Genomic DNA, 18,982 nt, shown 5'->3' on the forward strand with positions numbered 1-18,982 from the left:
CAGGTGGTTTCCTAATGGTGAAGCTGCTTGACCTTTAAAAGGAACTACTCTGTAGTTTAATATTTAGAAGGATTAGAATTCATTAATTTGAGGAAATAAAATGGTGACAACTTACAATTAAAAATAAAACTTGGTGTTATTGCCTTTAAGAGTGAGACATTGACAAATCATGGTAAATTCTTAGAGTTGGGAGTTGGGAGGCTCAGACCACTTTCCTGTGTGCTGTTCTGGGTGAGCACGTGCTCATCACATTTACCCCGGAAAGAGGCTTTCAGAAATAATTTGTGGGGGCAGTGGCAAATTACTCAGTAAATATTTACATGTACTCGCTTAAAAGAGTGACTTTGGAGAATAGTTTTATTTCATAGTTCCTAAATAAAAATGTTGTAAGTTTAAGATTTAGGACAATGTGAAGAAATGAAAACATGCTAAGTTTATGTAAGTGGGGCAGTGTTTCTTCTCTGTGGAAAAAGAATTTTTTAAAATGAATTTATGGGTGATTCTCTTTTTTTTTCCTACAAAAATTCTAGTAGTGCTTTAAAGGTACTCTCATGTTGATTATTAAGTCACTGTTTTGGATTTTTGTTTGGATATTAGTGTTCAAAAATTAAATTTTAGTCCTCTTTTTATGTCCATCAAGTAGGATGTCCTAAAAACATAATCAAAATAGCTTTAAAAAACTGGAAAGCAGCATCTACTTGTAGGTAATTCTGGGAGTATTTGGCTATGGATAGGGTATTTATTTGTTAGTCACCACCTCCATTGATGGCAAGACATTATAAAATAGAAGAATGCTCATTTAACAATTTTGGCATTTTTATCTTTTCTTCAACATAAAATATTTGTTCACAGATTTTGCACCATTTTTGAACAATTCACGTAAGTCAATGGGTGGTAACTCCTGAGCTAACTGGAAGATGGGTTAAAAATACTTTATAAAGTACTAATTTCTTTTAAACATTGTTTTGCTACAATTTTAAGGTGAATTGTAATACATTAGTGTTGGTTTATCTGTACTAAGATACTTAATTTGAGATGGTATTTTCATTTGGATCACTCCAAAATATATATGCAGAACAAATTTTAATTAATCTGCTATTTTATCAAATTACTTCCTTTTAAAAAAAACTGGCATTTTAAACTGAGTATACACAGATCGTATTGTAGCAAAACTCTATCTTAAGAAGCAGCTGATCTTTTAGAATAAAGACTAACTTTAGGTGTTGGTTTCAAATACTGTGATGGTGTAAGCATTTCTGTCTGAAGAGATCTGCATTTCATATGATAATGTACACAGGCTTAATAAAATACCTCTTAATAGGAAGAGGAGATCATTCTGTTACTTTTACAGTTTCCTTTGATGCACATTTTTTGATAATTTAAAAGCTTTGAGTCATCTTGGTGTATAGTAAATTTCTTCTAGAATCAGTTGAGCAGTAATGATTTGAATATAATGCCGTACGTATTTGCCAACTGGTTGGACATGGTTTTTTAGTGCTTCCAGTAATTTACAAACTTACAAATTTGAAACTTATTCACACTTTTGAAGATAACAGATGTGAAAGAAACAGTTGTTTAGAAGATTAGTTTCAAGCTTTTTAACATCTGTATCTTTGTACTTTTCCAGATGAATATTCATTTTTAGGCTTTGCGAATATAATTCCATTTCTCACATAAGTGGAAAAAGCCATCCAGGGCTTTCCATTGGGTTTCTTAATTTTACCCAATGTATTAAGTTAGAGTAGATTGTTATTTTGAAAGGAAAAAAGTAGGTTTTACTAATGGGTGGCCATCAGTATCGTAGTAAGTTTCTGTCAACAGGACATTGAGTTCTAATTCACTGCTTAAGATGGAGGGATTTTTTTTTTTAATCCTTTGATAAAATGTCTTAGTTTTGAGTTAGTGTATTTTCTGCAGAGCAGGTCGTTTTTAAAACTCGAAATGGAAGCACTGAACTGTAAGTCTTTTTGAGAGAACATGAACGAGAGAATAAATAAGCTCATCCTGGTGACATGCTAACGGTGATACGGCTTTTTAAGGTTACTAACAAAACTGGGCCTCTTTCTTTCATAGGCATATGCAGCTTTGCTAACTGCTTTTTGCTTCTCTTCTTTGCACAGAAATAAATTCAGCTGCTATAAAGCTTTTGCTATTGGTGCAAAAAGTAGAATAAGAGTAATTTCATCCTTTCAGTATTTGAAAGTCTTACAAAAGCCATGTGACTGTCCTTGACTTATACATATTATATAATTTTTCGCTGACATACTTAGCTTTTCAGTGAGATTCTTAATTGAGCTGAGGTAAATGATTGGTCCACCTTTAAAGCTGTGAGTATAGAGCATATTAAACAGATTTACCAGAATTATGCTCCTGAAGATGTAAAGTCATTGCCCCAGAGAACTATATTTTTTCAGGAAAAAAAACAACAACAACAACCATTTAGTAATGAAAATTGAGCAAGGGAAAAGAGATTGATACGAGTTCAATGGCCAGTGTTAGAAGAAAAGCAAGGATTTTTCTTTTCTATTGGCAAAGAGAACTAAATATCATGCACTTTCCACTTACTGCGGTGGATTTTATTCCAAGAGAAATCTGATTTCAGAGTAAGTAAATCTCTCTGAGTGCAAGTTCATGCTTACTGTTACAGTTTTGTTGTTGTCATGAAGTTGTCTTAATCTTATTAGCAAAATATCTGTTATCTTGGCCGTTTTATTTTATTTATTTATTTTTTATTTTTTGGCACACGGGCTTAGTTGCTCCGCGGCATGTGGGATCTTCCTGGAGCTGGGATCGAACCCGTGACCTCTGCATTAGGAGGCAGATTCTTAACCACTGCGCCACCCAGGAAGCTCTATCTTGGCCATTTTAAATCCCACATTCAGCTGGCAAAGGAAAAAACTTTTATGTCTTTCACTTTTTGGGCAAAAATTGTGATTAAATTGACAAATATCTAGAGTCCCTCAAATTTGTGAAATTACTGTTTGTTTCATCATAAATAGTCCCGTAAAACTTATTCTGCAGCCTTCATTTCAACTCTTTGGAGGAAAAATATAAACCTAGTAAACAATAATAGTTCGCTTTCTTGCCATGTGAGTTCATTTTAGGTGCAGATGCTGTCATTTGTGGGAGTCTGCCAGGGGCTGCTTGTTGTTATTGCTGCTGTTGCTGGTGGTGGTGGTGGCGGCAGTGGGTGTGTGTGTTTGTGTGTGTGTTTACGATGCCAAGGAACATCTTCAGTGAAAGAAAATTCTAAGAAATCGCACTCTGAATTATATTGAATTCATATTTACATTTTGTTTTAAATTCACTGTTAGGAACCCCTCTTCTTGCTTTTTAAAAAATTTGTGGTGCATTTTTGGGTTAAAGGCTGTTTTCCTTATCCCCCGGGCTGCTGATGTGACTTCCCTTGTTCTCTCTGACAGCTCAGCAGAACCCGGCGGCTCAGCTCCCTGCCAGGCAGCAGGAGATCGAGATGAACCGACAGCAGCGCTTCTTCCGCATCCCATTCATCCGCCCTGCGGACCAGTATAAAGACCCGCAGAACAAGAAAAAAGGCTGGTGGTATGCCCATTTTGATGGACCATGGATTGCCCGGCAGATGGAGCTTCATCCTGACAAACCACCCATCCTCCTCGTGGCTGGTGTGTACGATTCACGTGAAAAAAAACTTATAAAGGAGACAAGGATAAAGGAGACAAGGATTATATACCCTCTGAATGAAACAGTGTAATGTAATAATTCATTACATTTCAGGGTGGACATGGAGTTTTGCAGTTAAGTCACATCAGTTGAGGGTAACATTTACAATGTGGGATCACTTGAATTAATTATGTCCTTGTAGAGCACATAAAAACTTTTCTGTGTCCTAGGAACCTTTTCATTGGTGTTTACTTACGCCAGTTGCTTTGTAACGGTTTAAGGAAATGTAGCAGTTTTATTAACACTGCTAATTTGTTTGATCAACTGCATGGTTAATACATTTTGAAATGGTACTTGGTGGAGGATGCATTTGTTTCTGGTGTATTTATGAAGCAGATTTCAATCTTAGAGGAGGGAAATAGTTTTAAAAATCCTCAGATCTGTGAGAATTGGTAGACATTTCATGAATAAAGTTTACAACAAATGGTTCTGACAGGTGGTATGGTAATTCTCTGACGTCTCCTCTGTGCAGGTAAGGATGACATGGAGATGTGTGAGCTGAATCTTGAAGAGACAGGCCTGACTCGAAAGCGCGGTGCTGAGATTTTGCCAAGACGGTTCGAAGAAATTTGGGAGCGCTGTGGAGGCATCCAGTATCTTCAGAAAGCGATTGAGAGCAGACAGGCCAGGCCCACGTATGCCACGGCCATGCTGCAGAATCTGTTAAAGTAGAAGTTGCACTATCCTTGCAGCTGGGAGCCCTTGCCATGGCACTAGGTAGGGAGTGTGCCCAAGAGAGTTAACCATTCCACGATCAACCTAGAATTACTTACACAAAGTGAACAGATTTTATTAATCATGGCTTTTTGTTAATTTAAGATTAATTATGGTAGTGAATTTGGGACCTAAAAATTATTTTCTTGTAGCCAGCTATAACTGTTAGACCTCTCATTATTCTAATACTTGTTACACTTGGACAGACTCTGACATTTCTCCTTCTTTGCCAATGGACTACCCTAAATCCACCTTAACTGTTCTCTAGGAAAAGAAGTTTTAAAAGAATGCAGAATTCTTGCTTTTTAAGCTTGGCACAGTACCATATAACTGGAATAAAGAACACTGCACTTCAACTTTCTTACAAAAATAAGGCACTTAAAATGATCAAGGCACTGATGTTTTGATCTGAAAGCTGTATACTTTCTTTACTCACTTTTTCAGAAATTCATGGAAATTTCCATCAAAGGTGGAAATTTTTATTTTTCCCCCTCTTTTGCAGTGTCTTGGTTTGAGTAAAGCAGTTTACCAGAAGTTCTAGAATTTTGGAGAGAGCCTTAATGTGTTTGCTGCGATCTGTGGTAAGGAAAGTGCATGGTATCTGGCACAGATAGGTTTTGCTTTCCTATCACATTGCGTTGTTATAAGAATGTGTTCTTATATTCCATGGACAAATAAAGGAAATTCAGATCATTTGAATGCTTGAAAGTTTTGAGATAATTTTTGTTTCATTTAGAAAAGGAAATAGGTTTTAGGTGGCAGTTTGGCTTAACTGGACTGAATTCAAATATTCTTTCATTTTCATCTCAGCTGCAATTTTGTATCAGAATCTTGTCCAAGTTGTTTCATGTGATTTAAACTAGTGTTCTGCTTCAAAACAGCTTTGTTTTTAAAAAAATTCCTGTTGTCTTTTTTGGCCTTTGAGATTTTGGTAGTTGTAGGACTCTTTTATAAGCTTTGTAATTCAAAAACCCTGCACTTAGGAATTGCTTGTTTCATGTAACTGATAATTTAAAAACAAAAAAACGTTTTGTTTGTGTGCTGTTTAGTTTTGATCAAATGTCAGCAGTTTCAAGCCTAATATTTATGACTTTCATATTAGGAATTTGAAAACAAAAATACATCAAGGAGTTGTGTTGACATAATCCTAAGGAGTCTTGTTTGTATTTTAGAATAAAATTAGAAAATAAAATTATTCTCTGTACTTTTTTTTTTCCTGATGTTTGAAGACCCTAACCTTTGAAATGAATTCCCAGTGATTTTTTTTTTTTCCCCTAGAAAGAGTACCTCAGTTAGGAAAGTGTTTCCCAGCTGATTGGATTAGTGCTTGTGAGCCAGACACTGTTTTCAGAATTGCTTCTCTCATAATATGTCTTAGTGTAGAGGTATTTATTTATTATGATACTGTGCAAATGATTGTCTTCTGTTAAAGAAATTAAATGGCCCTGTCTGTACTGTTGAGAATGTGAATGTGATTATCTTTCGAAGGCTGCATTACTGCATAGACTCACCCACCCTTGAGTCATTTGGTTCCTGTGATTTGGTGACAGAAGGTCTGGTTACTGAAAATAAATGTCCTGTTCTCCCTCTTCTTATCACTCGCCTTGAACTGGTGTTTTTATTTGTACAGGATAGTGAATGATAAGCTTTTCTCTTAACTGATAACAAGTAGCGTCCTGGAAGAAAATTTAGTAACTAAATAGGTTTTTAATGACTTGTGCTTTTAGTGCTGTGTTCAGAAACAGTTTTGTGTGTGTCCTAGATACATGCAGGCACTTGATGGAAAACTAGTCACACAGGTTAAATGATCATAATGAGAGAACCTAAAGCTTTGAAGAATTTGTGAGAAATATATCATAGCAGAGCATTGTTACAGGTCTTTAATTTTTTACTTTAAGAGCTGATAAAATTATAGTCAGTCTTAAGCCGTTTTGTTGCTAATTATGTCACACAGCTATCCTAGAACGTATCTATTTTAAGGAGTCTCCTGAGTTAATTCTGGCTGCAGGAGACCTGCCCTAATTCGGGTAGACCTGCAGTCACCTACATACAGCAGCTCCGCACACACAGAAGCCCCTTTGCCAGAGAAGCTTAGGACCCCATCGTCCTTTAAGGGAAATGGAGGAGGTGGCGTCCTGAAAAATGTGCATGCAGCTTCTTCACAACATTCACGATCAAACCCAGAAACACTAGGTGAAAACTGCATGAATCAAACGTTAATTTGTATTTTAGTCAGTCGTTTTAATTGAAATGTAAAATTAGAATTAAAACCAGCATACTGTACATTAAGAACTAATTCTTCTTAATGCTTGTCTCACTCAATATCAGTTCCTTCCTTTGTGTATGCTTTACAAAGGTAGACGTACATAAAATATTAAAACTGGGAAAACAGAATGTTTTCACATTCAATTATAATGTAATTTGTAATCTCATTAACACATTTAAGATACGTATTGTGAGCTATGGGTAGGCACCAAGAGGAAGTTTCTCTAATACATCTATGTTAAGAGAATGGTGAGTTTTCTTAGTTGTAAGTTTGAGTAGATGGCACCTTCTCAAAGGATTATATGAAGAAGAAATAAACTAGTGCACTTAGGAACACAAGCCCACACAAAAGACATTCTGTTGTAGCTCACATTCTGCTTCCTATAGTGGCTTTTTTATAGGTCATTCTTTCCAGTAACACAGTGAACTCTTTTGTTTTGCAAACAACAAAACAAGATATCAGAGCACAAAAGAAAAAAAATCTTAAGTGGAACACAGGTGGTATTTGTGGAAACTTAAGAGAATAGAAACTCACAGGCACAAAGAATAATGAGTATTTTGCAGTTCTGTTAATTGGATTTTTAAGAGTATATTTTCGTTCACAGGTTATTACAGTGGTTCTCAGGGGATCAGATAGGTAGATCTTTGGTTTGTTCACCTAAACTACCTTCAGAGTATCTGGATCAGTACAATAAATGTTACTGAATGAATCAGCCAGTGAATTACTACAGTGCTAGTGGTAGACCTCACTCCTTTTACAGTAGAGGTAACAGATCCAGAGAGCTCAAGTAATTTAGTTCTAGACCATGGAAGAGATAGAAATGCCTTCGCTCCGCTCATGCGGAGCCCCAAAGAGTCAAAACAAGCAGACTTCTTTGTGTAGCCCCGGGGGGATTTGCAAAGGGTCACTCCCCTGTCTCCCCATCTTCAGAAAGTGTGACAGCTTTTGTCTGTTTAGCATTACCAGCAGTAACAATTACTGAGCGTTTTTATTTCTCCCGGAATATAAACTAACAAGGGAGGTTGAGGGCAGAGGATATCTAAATATTAGAATAAGGACAGGTAGAGGGGAGGTTATAACAATAAGGAAAGAAAAGAGTGGATGGAAGAGAAAGAAAAGGGATGTGCCCCTGAAGACGCTACACTCCAGGCTGAAAACACTGAGGCGTTTTAGGTGATCAAGCACTCCTAGATCTTTGCTAAGTCTTAGAATGAATTGTATGTAATATAAAAGCAGAACCCATGGATCTATTACACTTGAACCAAGACAGGCCTGGTGTATAAATTCTTAGCGTACACAAGTGGCACTGCCACACTGGAGATGGTCAGTAGACATTCTGTGCGTAGGCCTCGTGCAGGGTTGAAGTGGGGATACTTTGTGAGGTCGAGCCTACCCGTCGCAGGACAAGATCTTTGAGTATAGTGAAGTTCAGGTCAAATCAATGTAGTCTTCCTTCCCCATGACTAACCTGATGTAGGAATGTATGAAGTAAGTTTGGTTATCATACTTCCCAAAAAGTTTTTCAAGAGATAATCAGGAAAAAAAGGCACATCAAAAAGAAAATCTTTAATCCTAATTTGCACCTGTGCAGGCTTTCACCTTCAAACCACAAATAGGTTTATTAATTGGCCATTTTCTTCTCATTTTGAAAATTCATCTAATTGCATCTGTTAATTTTTCCTCATCTCCTAAAAATGTGTATCTGATACTTTCCTAAAATACCTATGTACTGGAAATACAAACAATAAATGCTTTCTATGTAGAACTTCCTCCTGCTTCTTGTGCTTTTAATACAGTTATAGGATGTTAATAAACAAAAAAGAGTTGTAAATGTTACATACGTTGCCTCATGTCTCCAATGGAATAAGTTGGAGAAGCTGGGATCCTGAAGTTCATCTGGTCACTGGACCTGGAAACCCTGTGCTTTGTGGAGGAGGAACAGGCAAGGAACCCAGGTGAGGGAAGCATCCTGGCACTTTGACCCCAAATTCCTGCAGGTTTTCCATCCAGGGAGAAAGCAGGAGCCACTTTGTCTAGATGAGAGAAGATCCAAATCTTGGCTGCTTTTCCCCAGGCCCTTATCAATCTGTGAGGTGACATGGGTTGTAAAAACTGGGGACTCAGAGAAGAACAAGGACCCCTAAGACTGCAAACACGGCTGGTCTACGTAGGCTACTTTGTGTGGAACCTACCGTGATTCAGATGGGTCTTCTGGGTGCAGGGAGACGCGGGCAGTCTTACCTCAACAGCTCTTCTCTGGTTGGTTGGAAAAGACCAATCCCAAAAGTGGGTGATCCAAAGTGAGGGGCACTTGCTTCCAAAGGGGACCTTCCCCACAGAAGACAGAGTGTTTGCCTACTTCTCTGTCCTCATTAAAACCTCTGTAGCAGTTAGAGCACAACTGAAATGTAGGCAACAGAGGGCACATTCTGGGGAGGTGGTAGCATTCGATTTTCATTTTCTCTCTTGATGGAATTTTTCTCGTGTGCTCTGGTTGGCCTCTCGTGCCTCTAACAAGGGTGTTTTCCTCTGGGGAGTCCCAAGGATATGGAAGTGAGCACCATTCTTTGCTTTGTGGCACTTTACACACAGTTCAAAGCCCTTGTCTCATATCATAGCTCCTCACTTTGGGGACAACTGGGATGGGTATAGGGAATAGGCCAACACCAGTGATTGTTTCACTTAAAGTCATTTGTCATAATCTATAAAGCAAATCCAGGGGATAGCTGGTAAATACACACATAAATCTATGGATATAGTGCTTATCATATTTTATTGAAATCAAGATTTTGCAGCAAATACAGTTAATAGTCGAACACGTGAGATATGGAGGAATTCATTTTTCATTAAACAGCACATTAAAAACTGGCTGAACTGGAATACCTTGATGCCAGTCTACCTATGCACACACCACAGTTAGTGTCAGGGAGCACTCAGTGAAGTTTTCGAATTGTAGGAAGACATAGTTCATCCATGGTGGGAAACAGGAATAGGTTATGTCACAAAGTACAACCTCACGTTTTCCCCCTCAATATAGTATCTTTCTTTAAAATAGCTTTATGCAGTAACAAGAAAAGTAAGATTTTCCATGTATATGGCAGTTCTTTTCTTTAAAGGAACAACTTAGAAATTATCGGCAACAAAATTATCTACCATGTAAGCAGGACTTTCTTATAAAACTAGTGTTCCTAAGAACTGAAGGGGCATGCGAGTTATAGACACCAAAGTGTAGAGCTTCTGTATACTCACCACAGTTTACGTACTGTATGTGTTCATCCCCCACGTCCTTGCATAGGTCATCATCTTTTATGTACATTCTAACATATAAAGAGCTTTATTTTCCACTATATTGTCAATCCCACCCCCTCCCCAAATGATAAGTTGCACTTGTAAATGATCTGTGAACAATATTTTAAGGGTACCTGGCCACAAAGCTGGTTTGCTATCACCTTGACTATCACCCAGGAATGGCCAAAATATGTTTCACTGATTGTGTTTCGAGTTTCGATAAGCAGCCTGTTTTTCTTCAGAATTTATTGGTCCTTCAGAGGTTGTACATGACTCTTGTCTACTTGAAATGTGTTGTGTCCTGGTTCTCAATGTTGACTACATTTCTGGATTTCAATGACCAGTGGCTATGCCTGCTTATGTTTTCAGAATTTTGACAGGGTGGATACAATTTTCCTTGAGAAAGCAAGCTGTCTCTTGAGATAGATTAAATGATAATTTGTACATTTTCAGTTTTTAATTTCCTTCCCAATCTTGATAGTTAAATTCTTCATATCCTACAGTCAGTAATTCAGAATTTCTTTTCCTGGTTACCTGGAAGAGAAATAGTTTTAAGAGATTAAGAAATGCCACTCAAGGTCAAACCAGTGGTTCGTTGCAATATTACCTCTGCAGGTAGATGAGATAACACACTTGCCCTTTAGGATATATTCTTTGAAAGATGGGAGATGCCCCCTCCCCCAATATTCCTAACTTTACAACCTACTAAGACTTCTTAAACCTACTATTCTTCTTAAATCTTCTCAGACTGAATCAATCTCTTGAAGCAGGGTTGGCAAATAGTTTGTGAATCAGAGTCATCGTGTTCCCTTCCAGCCGTAGCAGACATCTTTATTCCAAGCTGCTTCTTCATTTCAAATGTGATTCTTAACTCTACCTGGTACTTCAGGTTCAGTTGGTGTATACTTCATCCTGGGTATTTTATTAATATTAGATCCTGTGTCCTATTGTCATTTTATGGCCCAAGTCTGAACCTTTTATGTCTTTACAATTCTCTTTCTTTCAGGAAGCAAAACGCCACACATTATTCCTGCGTGTACTTGCATATTATGATTAGCATTTGGTATGATGGCCTCTTGACTGTATATTGACCGTAACGACTAGTTTCAATAGCAAGCTTTGCTGTGTTTGTTTCCATCCAGCAGTATATGTAGAAAGAGACCTCAGGTAGAGTGGACAGTAGCTGATCATCACTTTTTTATCATCAAAGACTAGTTACAATTTTTGAAACTAGGTAATTTTAGGCTAAAAATTGTCCAAGGTTTTTTTTCCAAAAGTTATTTAAAAAGCTCTATGTAGGCTATATTTAGCATGCTTATTAGATAAGTTATTGCCCTTTGTAAAATAAAATTTAGTCAAAAAAGTTGATTGGATGAGTATTTTGAAAGAGACATCTAGGACAGTGGAAGGAATGTTTATCTGAGGATGAACTTTTAGGAATTTTTGAGGTTACTTGTTCACAAATCATGTCTCCTCTACATATTTTTGCTCTAGCTTATTATTTGAAATAAAAGCATTTTACAAGAATATATATATGTATATATACACACATATACACAGTTACTCAGTTCCAGAAATAGAAATCATTATTATGAAAAATTCAACCTTGTTGAAATACATTTGATAAATTGCTTGTATATTTTTAAAGAAAAGTTTATGACTATTATAAAATACTTGAATTTTTTTCTGTTATTTTATTGTTTTGTCTACACATCTCAGTTAGTGCCAGCTTCTGTCTCTATGCTTTTTGTACCAGGAAATGCTTTTTTCCCTCTTAAAATACTAAATAAAAAAGCCTGGCAAATAAAGGAAATGTGCTTTTTCTTATCTCTATCTAAAATAAGAGTCAGGCCCAGAAATGTTTTTAATTTCCTTCAACATTTAAATTCAGTAATTAAAACCAACATATAAAAATAGGATTTTACCTTGTTATTTTGCTGATGTTGGAACTTTTTAACACTAGTTTCATACACTTCATTTTTAGATTGATCTGGTGACCTGCAAAAGAAAGCAAAAACAAGATATCTTTGGCTTATCAACATTAAGAGCAAATACAGCTTTCTACTATTTTAGTTTTACAATTATAATGACAAATGAAAATAGCATATTTTTGCAGGTGCCCTCTGTTACAGTTGGAGGAAATACGCTTTGTACAACCCCCTTGAGTTTTGCCTTCCAGGTGGCTTACTGTTCCATAGGCAGTGGTCTCAGAAGGATTGGACAAGGCTCACGGGAAAGATGAGTGATAAGTTTATCTTGCAAGAAGTGGAGTTATTTTTAAAGTCAAATTCTGAGTGGTGGTTGTTGAAAACTCTATAATAACATTTTGTTCATACTGTTTAAAAATAAAGTTTATTTTAAAATTTGATGGATATAATTCCAGACTTTTCTATATACATATAATTTCTGGTGATATTGTATACACATTTTGTACCTTGCTTTTTCCCTCTTTACATTGTAAGATGGGTATAATATTTGTGAGATATTTTGTAAGATATTTTATGATATATGTTCCCTTATCAGTAAACTCAGTAAACTCTTTTTTCTCTCAACATTCTGTCCATTATAATTTCAAGGAAAGGGGGAAGGAGGGTGTCATTATAGGAAGGAGGGAAACCCTGTCCTGGTCCTAGTGCTTAATGGGAAGAAGGCAGAAGACTGAGAGACATGTGGTTTGAAGAGGTTGAGTAACAAGTTCCTTGTTTCTCCTGCCACCAGCTAAGGTAGCATTTTTGGTTCCTGCTGGCCCTCATTGGGCAAATTGGAGGCTGCAAGAATACCAAGGGTCAGGCAGATACCCGGGGTCAGGACTAAGAGATCACAGGTGAGGGGACTATGGAAATAGAAAGTTTTCAAAGGATCTTGCAAGACAAAGAGAGCCACCCCGCCCCTCCATACATCCAGATACCACCTTGGAAAAGAGAAGGGGATGGGAGAGGACCTCTGAGCCTAAATATCCCACAGGAATTGAATTGCCTAAAGTGACTGCTTGACCTACTAATCAGATGGAGTTTTAAAAACTGGATTAGAGTATATTAAACTCCAACCTCTCCCTCTCTTATTTCCCCCTCTCCACTATCCAGTGGAGAAAGGGTTCAAAAAGGGAAACAGGAACAGCGTCTAGATACAAAAAATGAACCTCTCCCCAGCCTGCCCCGTCTGAGGCTTAGCATGTGAACAAACCTGTGATCTTACTGTAGTTAAAACAAGTATTTCCATATTCTTAAAACCTCTTCATAAATGTCACTTTTTACCATCGTTTACTTAATCTGGTCCCTATATTTGGAAATGATTTTCATTATTATAAATAATGTCACAGAGAACACATTAGGCCTATTAAAGGCCAAAGTGAAAAATTTTAGTTCTGAAGAGGAAAAATGATGAATAATTTACTCTGTTAGATGTAGATTTACATTTCTGTGTATTTATAATGGTAATTGTGATTAACAAATGTCAAACTCATTAAGCCAAAAAAGAGACCTTTGAAAAGAAAATTTTGTTTATTCTTGGGAGAACGTTGCCAAGTAAGTTCCTAGCACAACTGATTCTACGTACAGAACATCGAAAATTGAGGGACATGAAAAGGTATGGAGTATGTCCATAAATATTCAGTGGAGGAAAGAAGGAAACATAAAGGTGAAAATGCAGTGAAAGACAACGACCTGGCCCCAGAATGAAGCACTGAACCAGCTGCAAATGCCCCCTGTGTGTCAATGGCCTCATCCTCTCAGCAGGGTGCTTGCCCTCCGTATAGCTCCCCTGGCTCTTGCTTCACTTTCAGGTGAAATAACAAAAATGCAACCAAGTTCAGAAATCTTCAAAGAATGCTGCTTGTTGAATGTCTTCAGCTGATGTGCTTCTGAGTTTAGTTGCAAGTGCCAGGTAGGGAATCAGTGTCTCCTTACAGGGCTGCCCTTTGTTGATTGGTGATTGCTGCACAGCTATAAGAATGTTAGCAGGGGACACTGAGCAGCATCTCTGTATTCCTTACCTAAATTTGTTCCTATTATTCCTTTTATATAGATGAGAATTTGAGGTTTAAAGCGGGGGGGGCAAATATAGCTTAAGGTCAGCTAGTTTGGGGTAGAACTCCAACCTAAACTTGGGACTAACTTTAAAGCCTCTAATCTTCTTTTTCCTTCCAGCTTCATTGAGATATAATTGACACACAGCCTGTAAAAGTGTAAGATGTACAGCATAATGATTTGACTCACATACATCATGAAATGATAACTGCAATAAGTTCAGTGAACATCCATCTCATATAGATACAAAATTAAAGAAATAGAAGAAAATACTTTTCCTTGTGTTGAGAGCCCTCTGGATTTGCTCTCTTAACTTTCATTTATACCGAACAGCAGTGGTAATTACATTTATCATGTTGTACATTACGTCCGTAGTACTTATCTGTCTTACAACTGGAAGTTTGTACCTTATGACCGCCTTCATCCGATTCCCCTCCCCCCACCCCGCCTCTGGTAACCACAAATCTTACCTTTCAGTGAGTTTGTTTGTTTCTGAAGTACAGTTGACTTATAACACTACATTATTTCCTGTTACACAACATAGTGATTCAATATTTCTATACATTTCAAAATGATCAAATGATAAGTCTCACTATGGTATGTCACCATACAAAGATATTACATAGTTATTGACTATGTTCTCCACACTGCACATTTCATAACTGTGACTCATTTATTTTGCAGCTGGAAACTTGTACCTCTTCATCTCTCTCACCTATTTCATTCCTTCCCCCTACTCCCTTCCTGTCTGGCAGCCACCCATTTGTTCTCTGTATCTACAAGGGTGAGGCAAAAACTATCTGCATTCCAGTTATATTAAAACTTCTGTAAACTCTACAGCCAGAGTGCAGATGATTTTTGACTCACCCTCGTAGGACTCTGTTTCTGTCATGTTAAGTTTGTTTTGTTTTTTCAGATCGCATACTTAAGTGAGATCATAAAGTATTTGTCTTTCTCTGTCTAAATTATTTCACTTAGCGTAATACCTTCCAAGTCCTTCCATGTTGCTGCAAATGGCAAGATTTCATTCTTTTTTATGGCCGACTAATCATCCGTTGTGTATATATACCACATCTTTATCCATTCATCCATTGATGGGCACGTAGGTTGCTTCTGTATTTTGGCTATTGTGAATAATGCGGCTGTGAACAGTTGGGTGTATATATCTTTTCTAATTAGTATGTTTATTTTCTTCAGATAAATATCTAGGAGCAGAATTGCTGGATCAATAGCAGTTTAATTTTTAATTTTTTGAGGAATCCCATACTGTTTTCTATAGCTCTTGCACTGATTTACATTCCCACCAACAGTGCATGACACTTCCCTTTTTTCCACATCCTTGTCAACACTTGCTATCAGTTGTCTTTTTGATATAGCCATTTCTGACAGGTGTGAGGTCATAACTCACTGTGGTTTTGATTTGCATTTCCCTGATGTTGAGTGCCCGTTGACCATCTGTATGTCTTCTTTGGAAAAATGTCTCTTCAGATCCTCTGCCCATTTTTCAACTGGGAGTTCTTTGTATATTTTGGATATTAACCTCCTATTGGATATATCATTTGCAAATATCTTCTATTCAGTAGGTGGCCTTCTTGTTTTGTTGATGGTTTCCTTCACTGTGCAAAAGCTTTTTAATTTAATGTAGTCCTAGTTGTTCATTTTTGCTTTTGTTTCCCTTGCTTGAGAGATATATTAAAAAATATTACTAAGACCATTGCCAAATTGCGTACTGCTGTGCTTTCTTCCAGGGCTTTTGTGGGTTTAGGGTCGTGCATTTAAGTCTTTAATCCATTTAAAATTTATTTTTGTGAATGGTGTGAGAAAGTAATTCAGTTTGAGTCTTTTGCATATAGCTGCCCAATTTTCCCAATGCATTTATTGAAGACACTAGCTTTTTCCCGTTGTGTATTCCTGCCTTCTTTGTCATAGATTAATTGCCCATATAAGTGTGGGTACATTTTGGGGCTCTCTTTTCTGTTCCATTGATCTATGTGACTGTTTCTGTGCAAGTACAATTATTGTAGCTTTGCAGAATAGTTTGAAATCAGGGAGCATGATACCTCCAGCTTCATTCTTCTTTTTCAAGATTGTCTTGGCTATTCGGGGTCTTTTGTGTTTCCAGATGAATTTTAGAATTATTTGTTCTAGTTCTGTGAAAAATGCCTTTGGTATTTTGATAGGGATTGCATTGAATATGTAGGTTGCCTTGGGTAGTGTGGTCACTTTAACAATACAAATTCTTGTGTTCACTTCAACAGCACATATACTAAAATTGGAACAATACAGAGACGATTAGCATGGCCCCAGTGCAAGGATGACATGCAAATTCGTGAAGAGTTCCATATTTTTTTTTAAAAAGGATACAAATGAACTTATCTACAAAACAGAAATAGGGTTACAGATGTAGAAGATAAATTTATGGTTACAGTGGGGGTGAGGAGGGGGAGGGATAAATTGGAAGATTGGGACTGACATATACATACTACTATATAGAAAATAGATAACTAATAAGGACCTACAGTATAGCCCAGGGAACTCTACTCAGTACTATCTAATGGCCTATATGGGAAAAGAATCTGAAAAAGAGTGGATATATGTATATGTATAACAGATTCACTTCGCTGTACACCTTTAACACAGCATTGTAAATCAACTATACCCCAGTAAAAATAAAAAATATATATAAATTCTTCCAATCCATGAACACAGGATGTCTTTCCATCTGTTTGTGTCATCTTCAATATCTTTTATCAGTGTTTTATAGTTTTCCCAGTATAGGTTTTTTATTATTACCCTCGTTAGATTTACTGCTGGGTTCTTTTTTTTTTTTTAAATGCAATTGTACATGGAATTGTTTTCTTAATTTCTCTTTCTGATAGTTCATTGTTAGTGTATAGAAATGCAACGGATTTCTGTATATTAATTTTGTATCCTGAAACTTTACCAAATTCATTGATAAGCTCTAGTAGTTCTTTCGTGGCATCTTTAGGATTTTCTACGTATAATGTAATTTGCCAACAGACAGTTTTACTTCTTCCTTTCTAAGTTGGATTCCTTTTATTTCTTTTTCTTGTCTGATCATTGTGGTTAGGACTTCTAATACTATGTTGAGTAAATGTAGAGAGTGGGTTTCCTGGTCTTATTCCTGATCTTAGAGAAAATGCTGTCAGCTTTTCACCATTGAGTATGATAGCTATGGGCTTGTCATATATGGCCTTTATTGTGTTAAGGTATATTCCCTCTATACCCACTTTGTTGAGAGTTTTTATCATAAATGGATGTTGAATTTTGTCAAAAGCTTTTTTTTGCATCTATAATCACATAATTTTATTCTTTAATTTGTTGTATGTCACATTGGTTGATTTGTAAGTATTGAATAATCCTTGCATCCCTGGGATAAATTCCACTTGATCATGGTGTATGATCCTTTTAATGTTTGTTGAATTTGGCTTGCTAATGTTTTGTTGAAGAGTTTTGTATCTATGTTCATCAGTAATATTGGCCAATAATTGTGTGTGTGTGTGTGTGTGTGTGTGTGTGTGTGTGTGATATCTTTGGTTTTGTTATCAGGGTGATACTGGCCTCATAGAATGAGTTCGGAAGTGTTCCCTCCTCTGACATTTTTTGAAATAATTTCAGAATGATAGGTGTTTGGTAGAATTCATCTATGATGCTATCTGGTCCTGGTATTTTGTTTGTTGGGAGGCTTTCTGTTTCTTTTTTGTTTTGTTTTTGTTTTTGTTTTCAGTGTCAATTTCATTACTGGTAATTGGTCTGTTGATATTTTCTACTCCTGTTTCAGTCTTTGGAGAATTTACATTTCTAAGAATTTGTTCACTTCTTCTAGGTTGTCCATTTTATTGGCATTTAATTGTTTGTAGTAATCTCTAATTATCCTTTGATCCATTGATTTTCTAGGGTAGGTTTAGTATTGCTGAATTCTTTTATTTTTTCTTGTTTGAGAAATTCTTTCTCTTTCCTTCTATTCTAAATGATAATCTTACTGGGTAAAGATTTGCAGGTTTTTCCCTTTCAGGACTTTGAATATATCATGCCATTCCCTTCTGGCCTGTTTCTGCAGAGATATCAGCTGGGGATTTTCTTGTAACTGACTCTGTCTTTCTCTTGCTGTCTTTAGAATTCTCTCTTTTTAACTTTTGCCATTTTAATTATGATATGTCTTGGTGTGGAGCTGTGTGGGTTCATCTTGTTTGGGACCCTCTATGCTTCCTGTATCTGAATATTTTTTTCCTTTTTCAGGTTTGGGAATTTTTCCACCATAATTTCCTCAAATAACATTTTTGATTCCCTTCTCTCTCTCTCTTTTGCTTCTGGGAACTCCTAAATTGCGAATGTTGGTACACAATGTTATCCGAGAGATTATTTAAACCATTTTTATTTTTTAAATTTTGTTTAAATTTTCTTTTTGCTGTTCTGATTTCCATTATTCCATCTCCGGGTCACTTATGTGTTCTTCCTTATCACTTAGGCTGCTATTCATTCCTTCCAGTGTGTTTTTTATTTCAGTTATTGGATCTCTCATTTCTTTTATTTTTTTTAAAATTTTTTTGTATTTTGTTTTTTTGAATCTCTCATTTCTGATTGTGTATTTTTAAAAAATATTTTCTAATTCCTTCTTAAAATTCTCACTGTGTTCATCTATCCTTTTTTCTAATTCAGTTAATATTTTTATTACCAATGTTTTGAATTTTTTATCTGATAAATTGTTTATTTCTGTTTCATTATTTTTTCATGGGTTTTTCTCTTGCTTTTTCAAATGAGACCAGTTACTCTGCCTTTTCATTTTGCTCAACTTTTTCTGCCTATATGAATTTAGGTAAAACAGTTACCTATTGTGGTCTGGAAAGGGTGCTCTTTATGTCAGAGTGTCCCTATGCAGATTGCGTGTGCCCAGTGCCTTTGGTAGGAGAGCTGGACTTGACATGGGTGTGTCATGTCTTTCCTCAGGGTGTGATGGCAGCTGTAACCT

General features: G+C 36.5%; 2 protein-coding genes and 1 non-coding gene across 10 annotated transcripts in view; 2 read left to right on the top strand and 1 right to left on the bottom strand.

Annotated features, from left to right (window-relative positions):
* The window catches only part of MYO6 (myosin VI), a 136,007-nt gene extending 127,559 nt beyond the window's left edge, over positions 1-8,448 (top strand). For 5 of the 7 annotated variants that reach the window (XM_057737991.1, XM_057737994.1, XM_057737996.1 and 2 more), the window contains 3 exons: positions 853-879; positions 3,423-3,641; positions 4,172-8,448. In XM_057737991.1, the coding sequence (XP_057593974.1) occupies positions 853-879; positions 3,423-3,641; positions 4,172-4,371 (446 nt within the window). In that variant the 3' untranslated portion in view covers positions 4,372-8,448. The remainder of the gene's footprint in view (positions 1-852; positions 880-3,422; positions 3,642-4,171) is intronic. The other 2 variants (XM_057737993.1, XM_057737997.1) reach the window with 1 other exon arrangement.
* A 985-nt stretch (positions 8,449-9,433) lies between these two features.
* Positions 9,434-18,982, bottom strand: part of IMPG1 (interphotoreceptor matrix proteoglycan 1) — a 128,180-nt gene continuing 118,631 nt past the window's right edge. The window contains exons 16-17 of one of the 2 annotated variants that reach the window (XM_057739728.1): positions 11,893-11,965; positions 9,434-10,501 (exon numbers count right to left, since the gene is read on the bottom strand). In XM_057739728.1, coding sequence (XP_057595711.1) covers positions 10,424-10,501; positions 11,893-11,965 — 151 coding nt within the window. In that variant the 3' untranslated portion in view covers positions 9,434-10,423. The remainder of the gene's footprint in view (positions 10,502-11,892; positions 11,966-18,982) is intronic. The other variant, XM_057739729.1, reaches the window with a different exon arrangement.
* On the top strand, positions 16,235-16,341 carry LOC130856164 (U6 spliceosomal RNA). The gene has a single exon (XR_009054460.1). It is a non-coding gene; the product is annotated as a U6 spliceosomal RNA (small nuclear RNA).

The sequence above is a fragment of the Hippopotamus amphibius genome, chromosome 6 (assembly GCF_030028045.1).
Source record: "Hippopotamus amphibius kiboko isolate mHipAmp2 chromosome 6, mHipAmp2.hap2, whole genome shotgun sequence".
NCBI classification, from domain to species: Eukaryota; Metazoa; Chordata; class Mammalia; order Artiodactyla; family Hippopotamidae; genus Hippopotamus; species Hippopotamus amphibius.